General features: G+C 32.2%; 1 protein-coding gene across 1 annotated transcript; it reads left to right on the top strand.

Annotated features, from left to right (window-relative positions):
- The first annotated feature begins 7,778 nt into the window (after positions 1–7,778).
- On the top strand, positions 7,779–9,050 carry LOC140893258 (uncharacterized). Its single transcript, XM_073302327.1, has 2 exons — positions 7,779–8,180; positions 8,486–9,050. The coding sequence occupies exons 1-2, from the start codon at positions 8,054–8,056 to the stop codon at positions 8,800–8,802; spliced, it is 444 nt and encodes a 147-aa protein (XP_073158428.1). The 5' UTR covers positions 7,779–8,053; the 3' UTR covers positions 8,803–9,050.
- The last annotated feature ends 4,822 nt before the right edge of the window (positions 9,051–13,872 follow it).

The raw sequence follows: 13,872 nt of genomic DNA, 5'->3' as shown, positions 1-13,872 counted from the left end.
AGACTGTGTCGGAAGAGACTTATTCTCAGGGGCGGCCCTGGCCCTGGGCAGCCAGGGCACGCGCCCAGTGTGGGGCCCCAAATTTTTTTTTAAAAAAAATTATAATATATATTTATTTATATATAAATTTATATATCATGCTCTCACACAAAATTCATCCACAAAAAAGAAAGGTTCAAGTTTTTAATTTTGAGAGTTTCGATAATACTTTGCCCTTTTGTTAGTGTGTGGTTGCGTGCGATTACGTGAATTGACTATCAATAGTTTAAGAATTCAGAAAATAGAGAAATACAAAATTTACGAAAATACACAAACGCATTCAACAAAACGATCCAATGTATGAATTACAAGACTCTTGTTCAATTTTATTTTATTTTCGAATTTTGATATATTGTTTAATCTTATTTTGATTTAATGTTTTTGTTCACATTGTTTTGGTTTAAGGTAAGATGTTAATATTTGTTGTAATTTCACATTAATTCTGAAAATTCGAGGATTACAGGTCTAAAAATGAATATTTTTCACATGATCGTGGTTGCGTATCAAATTTTATTGACTATTCATGTGACTGTAGCATCAGTTGAGAAAAGTTTTTCCAAATTAAAATTATTGAAATCTTATTTGAAAACCACAATGAGTCAAGAAAAACTGAATGTTTGACGATCCTCTGCATAAAAAAAAACATATTGGAAGATATATCTTATGACGACATAATTGATGATTTTGTTTCAAAAAACATAAGAAGAACCAATTTTAAATAATATATATTTTGAAAAAATATGTAAACCTTCTTTCATTTGTGTACTTTATTGATTTATGTATTTTGGTTTATTATATATATATATATATATATATATATATATATTACTATTATAAATATATGATCAGTTCCAATTGTGAATTTTCAAATTTGCCCTTATTTATCTTATATAATATTAATTAAATATTTTTATCTTTTCCAATGTATTTTTTGGTTTTTCCTTTCATTTTCTAGATTAGTCTAGAATAATTAATTTTTTTATTAATTGTTAACATTAAATTCATGTCTTAAATTAAAAAAAGTTATTAATTAATTAATAAATAAATAATAAATAATTAATTAATTATTAATTACTTATTATTATTATTAAATAAATATATGAGTCCAATTGTGAATTTTCTAATTTTCCCTTCTTTATCTTACATAATATTAATTAAATATTTTTGTCATTTTCAATGTATTTTTTGGTTTTTCTTTCATTTTCTAGATTATTCTAGAGTAATTAATTTTTTTATTAATTGTTAACATTTAATTCATATCTTCAATTAAAAAAAGTTATTAATTAAAATTTATCTTAAATTTTGTATCTATTTAATTATTCAAAGTAAATTAATTGTTAAATTTAATTCATTTCCTAAACTAAAAAAATTATTATATCTATTGAAATATGTCTTAATTTATTTGTTATAATATATATCTATAAAAGTGACACTTTAGTTATTATCACTTTTCATTTCATAATTAATACTTATGTTTAATATTTTTTTTAAAATTTTAGAGACTAAAAATATAATCAACAACATCAATATTTTCCTGTACAAGTTAAAAAATATACTCATTTCTAGATTAGTTCCAATTGTCAATTTTATAATTTGCCCTTCTTATTTTACATATTATTAATTAAAAAAATAGATGTAGTTTAAATAAGTGAAACATAGAGAGTATGATTATAATTAAGTTTTAAGTTGATATTTGTACTACAGTATAATAATTGTCTAATAGAATCAATTAATACTAATAAAATAAAATAATTATACAAGTAGTTAATAATATTAAGTTAATATGGATAAATTGTTAAAAGAGCAGGACATATGATATTCAATATGATAACTAGACTATATAATTGAGACAATCCCACAGGGGCATAGGTGAGTTGGTAAGGTCTGAGGTGACGTGAGAAGAGATTCTCCAGCGTTGCGGGTTCGATCCTCGTGTGGAGCATATTCCCTGCTGAAATATTGTGGGGTGTTCTGGGGGTTGACCATGTTGCTTCCTCCTTCAGGTCTCTACCGCTCGTGCGCATCCCTCGATTTAACCTCCGCATGAGCCAATGGACCTCTGGCTCATGTGGAATGGGTCTCCTTCGTGGTCAACCTTTTTTTTTATATATATAATTGAGACAGATAAAAAATAAATTTATTTTAAATAAGTGAGACAAAGAGATCGAATATGATTATGACTAAATTTCATGTTGATATTTGTATTACAATATAATACTTGGCTAATAGAATTAATTAATGTTAATACTTATGAAATCGTAAAATATTGCGTGACAAAACTTAAAAAAATCACACTAAATTCAAATCGATTTTAAGTTAGACAAGTTATTCTTATATCTAAGTTACTTGAATGATTTATTATAAAAGTTTTTAACTTGTTTAAAATATGATTGTTCATCCTCTAAAAAAATATTTATCTTCACATTTTAGTCTACTCAAATTTTTATTGCAAATAATATATTTAACATACTATTCTTAAAAATTATAAATTAATTATCACACTCATATATAAAATGTTTTTATAGCATGTACAACAACATCTACTTTAAATGTATATAAAATTTAAAACAACTCAATTGGATTATTATTAAAGAAAATTAAGAATAAAAGCATATATTCGTGTCAAAAATTGAGATCGAACATTGTTGAATTGTCAAATATCACGTCAGCAATTGAACTAACAATAGTCTAAAATTAAATGTTAGTGCACCAAATCCAAATTTGATAAATCAATGGACTAAAACTCAAATTTAGATAAGTTAATGAATCAAAAAATCACTTATCTGAAAAAGATTACTGTAGCAAGTTAATCTACAATAATTGTCTTATGATTAACATGGTTTATCAGAGAAAAAATAATACGTGATTTTTATTTACTTTATCAATGGAAGATCAACTTTCATATCTAAATAAAAGCTTTTAAATAAAGAAAAAATAGTTTTTTTTGTTCACTATCTTATTTATGAGTAACACTCCTGTGCAACGGTCTCATTCGTGAGACGGGTCAACCCTATCCATATTTATAATAATAAGTAATACTTTTGACATAAAATGTAATACTTTTTAATGGATAACCCATATAAGAGACCCGTCACACGAATATGACCCGTGCAACGGTTGCATACAAGTGTTTGCCTCTTATTTAATATTATGATTCGATCCACTAAGTTTACAAAGTATATTTTTGATATCCTAAATTTTAATTCGGTTATTTTAGATCTAATTGGGTTAGAGGCACATTGGAAAATACTGACTTATAATAAAAAAAATACTGACATGACGTAAAAATGCTGAAGTGAGATAGAACATTGTTGAATTGTCAAATATCAAGTCATCAATTGGACAAACAATAATTGAAAATTAAATGTGAATGCACCATAATCAAATTTGACAACTCAATGGACTAAAACTCAAATTTGGACAAGTTAATGAATCAAAAAATCATTTTTCTGAAATAAATTGTTGTTTTTTTCTTAAAAATCAATATAAGTAAAATTATCATTTAACATAAATTGTTTAAGTTGGGATGCAATAATAGTCTCTAAAAGCAATCGAAACACGATGCTTGAGATTTTGTAATATTTAAGATATTTGAATCGTATTGTTACCATCAACTATAAATTTTGGTAAAGCGATATGTATTCGGTCATACAATTAATATCAGAGTCAAGACCATAGTTTCGATTCACATTGATTGAAAGCACAATTGTTGATAAGGTGATTGTTTGGGTGCAATAATTGTCGTCTTGGGTTGAACAACTGAAATATGTATTTGTTTGAACTCTGATACGATCTAAAAGATTTGCGTTACACAATTACTACCAACTATAGTTTTTAATAAAACACAAATCTTTTGATCCTACCGTTTGTAACAATATAAATATTTTATATTTTTCAATAAATATATAACATATGTTATTGCTTTAAAGTTAGCTTTAAAAAATAAAACTTAATGAATAAACATATAATATCACTAAAAAAACGTCTATCAGAAACCGACAAATATAACAAAAAAGAAAGTTAAATAGGTCATATGATCACTTCAGTAGCTAATTAGATATTGAATCATAGTTACTGAAGTTTGAACTGGCACCCGTAAAAAATATAACACTTGATTTTAATAAAACTAAACATTCAAAATTTGATAAATCCGATCACAATCAAATAAATTGTTATTACGTGCAACGCACGTACATTTTACTAGTATATATATATATATATATGAATTTTTTAGTTAATACCAAAAGGCCCATAGTTTAAATTTTGCCGAGGACCTTGTTTTTCTTAAGACCGCCCGTGCTTATTCTTGCAAATAAAGTACCTTATGGTTACAAATAGTGAAAGTGTTTTAGTTTCCTTCTATTTTTGGATTTATCGCTGGCATGATCTTCTTTGAAATCCAAGTGACGTCAATCACCAATTCTTTTTATATATGTATACACACGCATATATAAACATATATATATGTTTATTAAATATATATACATATATATTAATTTAATTTAATTAATTAATTATAATATAATAGAAATAATATAGTTTGGCAACGCCGTCAGCAAAGTTAAAAAGATAATTTCTCTTTCGAAAGCCATTGGTACGACCACGTCTCTGTTTGCTTACGCACAAACTCACTTATTCATTCACTCTTCCAACCAATAATTTTTCACTTTCTAAACATTAAAAAAAGGAAACGTCCCACTCGATGCTCAAGTCTTGCCTCTTGAATTATAAATTACCAAATGTTTTGAAGTTGACATTTAATATTTAATATTTTGAGTTGTTTTCAGATATTAATTGAATTAAATAAAAAGTATATATGAAATGCATGAAGTATTAATTAAAATACATTTTGAATCACGAAAAATTACTTCTCATGCACGACATTAAAGTAGTGTTTGAGAATATTGTTTAGAAAATACTTTACAGCTTTTTCTTTATAAAATTTTTGAAATTGTTTCTAAAAAATACTTTACATATTTTTCTTCACAAAATTTTAAAATTTTGTGAAGCAAATTCTCAAAAGTTCTTCTTATAAACAATATCAAACACTATCTAAGTACCATACTAGCTTCGATGGGAGATCTAATTGTGAGTGACACATATTGTTAAAAAAAATGTTACAGATCATGACTTGTTGGCTCCAACCATGTCTCAATGATTTATGTCCAAAGTAGACAATTCATACCATTGTAGAGATATTTGGGTTTCGTTGCGCTCAACATATATTTTTTGTATACATTGTTTGGAACCAGAATTCTTCCGTTGGTTTCCAACGATGAAATAACTAAGGCTGAAAAAATATCTCAAAATTCCAACCTTTCTCAAAAGTCAAACCCCATCCCAATCTCGTCTCGAAAAAATCCAAATGTTTTCTTGACCCGACCCGACTCGATCCGAAGTAATATTTTAAATAAATTTTATTAATAATTTTATTTAAGTATTGGGCTACAGGTTTATTGGGCTGCAGCTCACACATAAATTAATTTTTGACTTATTTCACATAATTATGTATTGTTGAAATGATCGAATATTAGAATCACGAAGTAACATTTTATTCTTTTTCTATATATTTTTTTAAAAAATAGTAATAATTTGGTTAATTCATATTTATAATTATTCAATTATAACAAATATGCAGAATAAGAGATGTAATTTGCCATTAATTTTTGACTTATTTCACATAATTATGTATTGTTGAAATGATCGAATATTAGAATCACGAAGTAACATTTTATTTTTTTCTATATATTTTTTTTAAAAATAGTAATAATTTGGTTAATTCATATTTATAATTATTCAATTATAACAAATATGCAGAATAAGAGATGTAATTTTCCCTTATCTATTTAACAAAATTAATTTATTTGTTAACCTGTAATATGAATGTACTCTGTATCCAAAATATTTTATTAATAATAATTATCCGGTGTATAGTTGATGTTCTTCTTTGACAAAAATATGAAAATACTGGTGAAAATTTGCCTAATTTAGTTATTGCACAATACTTAAAGTTTTATAATAATCAAATTTAATCATTAACATATATATAATGATCTACTTATGTACTTATATGTTTCGAATGGAAATTATATGTTATTATTTAAAAATATAAGTTTTAAATATTTTTTTTTATTAAAAATAGTAATATTTTTTTTAGTTTTCTGGAAAATCTTGTAGCATCATCATAATATTTTAATATATATGTTTGTAATTGAATATTTTTTTTAGACATATAAATTTCTAAACGGTATTTTTTAGGATTGTGAACATTCGGGTCCCGACAAGTATAGGGTACGAGATCGGGTGAAAAAATAGCTCGATTTTTATCGGGATGAAAATTGAGCAGAGACGTTAATGGACGGATCCCGAACTGATTCTATCCCTAGAATTAACATTGAAGATCAAATAAGTCTAAAATTCATAAGTCGAGTGGGTTTTTTTTTTTTATTATTTTACTTTTTTGAAACATTGCTAAAAGGGACCCCAAACTAGGCAATGGTGCGGGTCGGGGACGGGGATGTCTTCCCCATCCCCGTTCTCGAATTCAAATTTGATCCCCATACCCGCCCCGATCTTCATTAATTCTGATTGGGGATTCCCCATACCCATCCCCGCGGGGATCAAGTCCTCATCCCCATACCATACACGAATATATATATATATATATATATATATATATATATATATATTATAAGAGTTTTGCTATCCTGCCCACCCACCGTGCCCACTTAATGTGCCCACCATGAGGTGGCACTCAATTATTGGACGCACAATTCATCACATCCAATAGTTGAGTGACACCTCATGGTGGGCACATTAGGTGGGCACGGTGAGTGGGCATGATAGCAAAATTGTATATTATAAATAAATTTTATTATAATATATATATATATATGAATTAGTAAATTTTATTATATAAGAATATAAAAATTATTATTCAATTTTATAATAAAATATATAAAATATTTTGGTTCAAATTTTTTATTATAATATTAACTTTTAAAATTAATAAAAATATTTTAAATACAAAATATTTCTATAAATCAAAATTATTATTTTAAAGAAAATACTATGTAAAAAAATTTATTAAGATTATATATTGTTTCTAAATTTATCAAAATAAATAATATATATATATATATATATATATATATATATAGACTAATATAAATATTTTATATGTATACGTAATATGAATGAGATTATTTTTATGTTATAAAAACTACGCTATCATAAAAAGATGTATTATATATAATGTATAAAAATATATATAAACGAAATAATAATAATACTTTTAATTTTAATTTTTTAATAATATTTTAGATTTAATACAATTTGATAATTAAAATATTATTATTATTATTATTATTATTATTATTATTATTATTATTATTATTATTATTATCAGGACGGATTCGAAGATGATGATAGCATCCCCATATCCGCCCCAATATATTTTGAAAATTTTTAAAAATCTCCGAACCCGAACCCATATCCGAAAATACTCCTCTAAACCCGCCATGTTTTGGGTTTTTTTCATGGATACCCGAACCCGCGGAAAAAATTGTCATCCCTACCCAAACAAATGGACAAGAGGATGTAATAAATAAGAGTGGGTCATATGTAACATGAATTTTGTCCAAAATAACATTAATTTGTTTTTCCTTATATCCTCAAAAATCACTTAAAAGTATGCATAAGATGCACATCAATAACATATGTATAAACTAAAGAAGACTTTAAGATTTTTTTTTTAAAAAATAAAACTACTTCAATATAATTTTTGAAGCAAATGAAAGATAGAGAGCATCTCGATCTTTGCCTTTGTAATTAAATGCAACCCCTCCAATAGCCTCTTCAACATTAAATAATGAAATCCTCTTCTTCTCTCCATTCCAAAAGTCACCCTTTGAATATTTCTCTCTCAAACCCCACCAAAAAAGAAAAAAAAAAAAGAAAAAATGCCTTAATTCATATATAAAATAAAATTTGCAGAAAATTAAGATCATTAATCATGTCTTCAATCCTGTCCTCTCAAGGTATCGTGCTGGCCACGGCCATGGCGGTCTCCGGCACCGTCATTCTTTTGGTCCTCCGCCTCCATAAGTCCCTCCCTCCCCCGTCTTCCATTATCTCTTCAGGTACGCAAATTAGAAACAAAAGATTATAATTAAATATTGCATGATCATATAAATATTGTTTCCCGGGCTAAACTCATATATCGTTCTCATGAGAAAAATTGGAAAAAAAAAAAAAAAAAAAACTCGTCCCATTAACTTTATATTGTACCATGGCATGTGATCATCTTCGTTTCGTTTGTGTGCTTGAATAAATTCTTATCTTGATCATATATTAGTTCAACTTCAACTAAAAGAAATTATTGGAGTTTATCTGTTTTTTTTTTTCTGGAATTAAACATGGACCATATATATATGCATGTGTGCAGATGATCATGTGAAGGAAGAATTAAAAGAGAAGAAGAGGAAGAAGAGAGTGCACTTCGCGGAAGATGTGGTGGACCCCCCACCGGGGAACAGCGAAGCTTACAGGAAATTACGCAGCAATATTAATAATAATAATGGTTGGGGAGAAGAAGAAGAAGAAGCTGAATCGTGTCATCAAAATCATTATTATATTAAAAACCCAATTTATAAATCGAAATTCAAGAAAGATGGGAGAGTAGCGCAAGAAATGCCAGCCAATAGAGTCGCGCTTTACAATGGAATCTTGAGAGATCGTAGCGTTCACAAGATGCGATGCTAGCTATTAGCTAATCCTTCTCGGGACTCGAAAATATATTTAATTACCCACCTTGTACAAAAAAATTCATCTGTTTTTTTTCTTATTTTTTTTTATTGGGTATTGGTAATATATAGGTGATAGATAGAATATTATTGGCCCTTTTTATGTACAAATGCCAAGGAGATCATGAGATTTGTACTTTGTTAAAATTCTCCTTTTTGACTCTTTCATTGTACCTTTGATAGTGGCCGGCTTTTGAAAAAAACATAATATTGAGATGTCGTAGATACAATAATTTTATAAAGGATTGGAAGAGACCGCCATTCAATTTAACCATCATGTCTTTGTTTGGTTGGGTCGATGCTCGATCATGGTTTACTAGAAACAGCAAGTAGTCGGAATTAATCTTCTCTCAAAAATCAAAATTAAAACTGGGTTTTCTCGGGTATATGTTTTTTGTTTCAAAACCTAATCGAAACCAATCCACCAATTATTATATATCATATATTTTATTATGGTCGAGTCCCTTTAATAATTAATTATGATTTTCAATTAATTTGTGAAGTTTTAGATGAAAATGCAATTATACTTGTTAAGAAATTGATTTTGACTCAACTCGCCCCAAAAACTAGCTCAAGGAGAGAGGGTTGCTCTTGTCTATATTAAGAGCTCTCAGTATTTATCCAACTAATGTTAGAACAACTAACACACCAAGACACTCCTATCACGCCCATGAATCACTACAACAAAAACGGCAAACGACAACGGATGTATGGGTCTCAGAACCGTTGTACTTTTGGGTGTTGTCAAAAGTATACTTAACGACAACGAATAAAATCCGTTGTCGTTGCTTTCATAAGACAAGGGATTTTATCCGTTGTCGTTTCTTTAAAAAAAACAACGGATTTAATCTGTTGTCTTTTTCTTGAAACGACAACGGTTTTTATCCTTTGTCGTATATCGAATTTTTAACACTGAAAATTGCAACAATTTTAAAATGACAAAGACATCGGATTTTATCCGTTGTCGTTGCTCAAATAAAAAACAAAAAAAAATTAATTTTAATATAAAAATTTTCAATATTATTAATGAAGCAAAATTTAAAATTTTAAAATAAAATTTAATATATAATTTTTTAATATATATGCATGTGTGCAGATGATCATGGTTTACTAGAACAGCAAGTAGTCGGAATTAATCTTCTCTCAAAAATCGAAATTAAAACCGGGTTTTCTCGGGTATATGTTTTTTGTTTCAAAACCTAACCGAAACCAACGATGTAGTGACTCTTACCCGGATCACCTACTAAATAGAACTTAGGCATGCAATTAACTTAATTAAATAGATATCAGAATAAAACTGCGGAAACCATAAACGTTATCCCAAGTAAAGGAATCTGTAATTTATCCAAATAATATACAACCAAATCAAATAGCTGTATCAACCCAAACAACAGTAATAAAACCTAGACGAAGCTCCAGCTGGTCAACCACTGACTAGCCCCTCCTGGATCCACCCTCCTCGTCCAATCGCAAACCTGCCCCATGGAATAGGGTGCCCATAAACACAGAGTACGAGACGTGAGCATAAAACGCTCAGTACGAGAGTATGAGTATACATGCATGCAAAGTGAACTCCCTATAAACTCGAGGTCAAGGATCAGATAACAGAGACAGACCGGGCCCTGGTATGTAGCACGTTGTGCCGTCGCTTCAGGAGGTGGCTCCTATATCATAATACCAGTGGATATGCCGGACCCAAATCGATGGAAGTCCAACCACTAACAGGATAGGGAAAAACCCTACTAACAGACATCTCGAAGGAGATAGCTCAGTATGAAAATGAATGCAGCATAAATCAATGACATATAAATCATGCAGTCACATAATACATGCATACTCAGTCAGGATATCTCGAACAGTACTTTCGTACCTCAAAACAGTGCAAGCTCTACCAACTCTAGGTCTACGCCTATAGTCTGCTCTACACTGCCAAATGATACTACTATCATTAAAGCGCTCTAAAAGCCTTAACTAAGCTATTGCATACTCCTAAATATTTATAGGAAGCAAAAGCTATACCTTCGTCCGTCGTTAGCCCTTTGATGTCGATGCCTCCAGAACTTGGGCACAACTCCGCTACGACTACCGAATGCCTCGCCGACTGCCGGGTCAAGCCTAGGAAGGCTAGAACAACTTGAATAGACTAGAAAGGAGAGGGAAATACTCGGAATTGGCAATTGGAAATGAAGCCTCGGCCCTCTATTTATAGACAACGATCGGAACTTCCGATCCTTGATCGGAACGTTCGATCCTGCCATCGGAGCTTCCGAAGATCCTGATCTGCCACGTGTCAAAATATCACTTGTTGACTCTGGATAGGGGTGATCGGAGCTTCCGATCCAACCACACGTCATGCCTGACGTAATATTATCGGTGCCTCCGATCGCTCATCGGAGCTTCCGATCCGTCCGATACCCAATTTATTTAATTAGCATTAATCCTTTAATTACTCAATTAGGGTACGAGCTACTACATTCTCCCCCACTTAAGATATTTCGTCCTCGAAATCAGATCTTAAGTTCCGAATGCAATACAGAAATCAGAAATATTCTTTATTCAAATCAAACGTTTACAGAGTTTGCAACTGAATACAACTTAAAGAATGAAATCAAAACAACTCAGGATGGTCTTCACGCATCCTGTCCTCAAGCTCCCAAGTAGCTTCCTCAGTGCCTCGGCGCTGCCACTGAACTAAAACCAAAGGAATGACTTTGTTCCGTAAAACCTTATCCTTACAATCCAGGATACGAATAGGTTTCTCAATATAGGTTAAATCCTTGTTCACCTGAACCTCAGACCGCTGCAGAATATGAGATTCATCCGCCACATACCGTTGCAACAGAGATACGTGGAACACGTCGTGAATATTGGATAGATGCGGTGGCAAAGCTAGTCGATAAGCCAAATCGCCAATGCTCTCCAAGATCTCAAACGGACCGATAAACCTGGGAGACAACTTGTCCTTAAGGCCAAATCTGAGAATCTTGCGGAAAGGTGACACTCTCAGAAACACTTTCTCCCCGACATCGAATTGCAAAGGCCTACGCTTGATATTAGCATAGCTGGCCTGACGATCCTGTGCAGTCTTAATCCGTTACTTGATCTGATCAACAATGTCTATCGCCTGCTGGATAAACTCCGGTCCCTCAGCCTGTCTCTCCCCCACTTCTTCCCAGAAGAGTGGAGTACGACAACGTCGCCCGTACAACGCCTCAAAAGGTGTCATCCCAATACTAGTGTGATAGCTGTTGTTGTACGCGAACTCGATCAACGGCAAATGATCCTGCCAGGCTGAACCAAAATCCATGACGCACGCTCTAAGCATATCCTCCAAAGTACGGATAGTGCGCTCTGACTGACCATCAGTCTTCGGATGATAGGCATTACTCAAACTGAGAGTAGTACCCATCGCACGCTGAACACTCCCCCAGAATCTAGAAGTAAACCTGGGGTCACGATCACTGACAATGCTCACAGGCACTCCATGAAGTCGAACGATCTCTTGAATGTACAACCGAGCCATACGATCCACATTGTACTCCCGGCTATAGGCAATGAAATGCGCTGACTTGGTGAGTCGATCCACCACAACCCAGATAGCATCACAGTTCCTTGATGATACCGGCAAATGGGTCACAAAGTTCATTGTGATAAACTCCCATTTTCATTCAGGAATAGGCAGACTGTGAAGCAAACCTCCAGGCCGTCGGTGCTCTGCCTTGACCTGTTGACACACCAAACATCTCGAAACAAACTGATAACTACTACGTTTCATTCCCTTCCACGAGAAACGAGTACGTAGATCCTTGTACATCTTGTTGCTCCCAGGATGAATACTCAACTTAGTGCGATGTGCCTGAGACAAAATCTCCTCTCGCAACTCTTCATCCTGTGGAATCACAAGCCTATCAGACAAACACAGAAAGCCATCTGACTGATAATGAAATCCAGACGAGCTACCCTCGTTAGCTAGACGAGCTAAACGCTGGGTCTTCGAATCAGATATCTGAGCATCTCGAATCCGCGAATACAAAGCTAGCTCAAATAATATCGCAAACATCTGGATACTCTGCATACCTTTCTTATGCTTGAAGGTATAACCTGAAGTACAACAGTCACTGATCGCACTAGACATCGAACAAGTCTGAAGTGCGGATAGTCGCACCTTGCGACTCAAAGCATCAGCGGTGAGATTAGCAGCTCCCGGATGGTATTTAATTTCGTAATCATAGTCCTTAAGCAAGTCCATCCAACGTCTCTGCCTCATGTTCAACTCCGCCTGAGTGAACAAATATTTGAGACTCTTATGGTTGGTGAAGATCTCAAATTTTTCGCCATACAGATAATGACGCCAGATCTTCAAAGCGAACACAATAGCTGCTAACTCCAAATCATGGACTGGATAGTTGTCCTCATGAAGCTTCAGCTGTCTAGAAGCGTATGCGATCACATGCCCATTCTGAGTCAGGACACAACCTAACCCCTGAAGAGAAGCATCCGTGTAAACCACATACCCTCCAGATCCTGACGGTAATGCCAACACCGGCGCAGAAGTCAACCGCCGTCGAAGCTCACAGAAATTCTCCTCACACTCGGAGAACCACTCGAAATCCACACCCTTGCGGGTAAGCTGCGTCAACGGTCGAGCTAGTTGAGAGAAGTTCAGAATGAAGCGACGATAATACCCTGCTAGACCCAGAAAACTACGGATCTCAGCAACTGTCATCGGACGCGACCAATTAAGTACCGCTTCAATCTTGCTTGGATCAACAGAAATCCCTTCCCTGGATATGATATGGCCAAGAAAGACCACTCTATCCATCCAAAACTCACACTTGCTCAGCTTGGCGTACAACTGCTCATCTCGAAGAGTCTGCAGTACCAACCGCAAGTGAGAAACATGCTCTTCCATATTACGCGAATACACCAAGATGTCGTCAATGAAGACCACGACAAACTTGTCCAAATACTCCCTAAAAACACGGTTCATCAGATCCATGAATATAGCCGGCGCATTATTCAAACCAAA

This window comes from Henckelia pumila, chromosome 3 (genome assembly GCF_033568475.1).
Source record: "Henckelia pumila isolate YLH828 chromosome 3, ASM3356847v2, whole genome shotgun sequence".
In the NCBI taxonomy this organism is placed as follows: Eukaryota; Viridiplantae; Streptophyta; class Magnoliopsida; order Lamiales; family Gesneriaceae; genus Henckelia; species Henckelia pumila.
This window is presented reverse-complemented; position numbering and strand designations above follow the sequence as displayed.

Coding starts and splice junctions, on each gene's coding strand:
- LOC140893258 (XM_073302327.1), top strand. CDS start 8,054: ATGTCTTCAATCCTGTCCTCTCAAGGTATCGTGCTGGCCACGGCCATG. Junction 8,181..8,485: donor GTCTTCCATTATCTCTTCAG/GTACGCAAATTA, acceptor GCATGTGTGCAG/ATGATCATGTGAAGGAAGAA.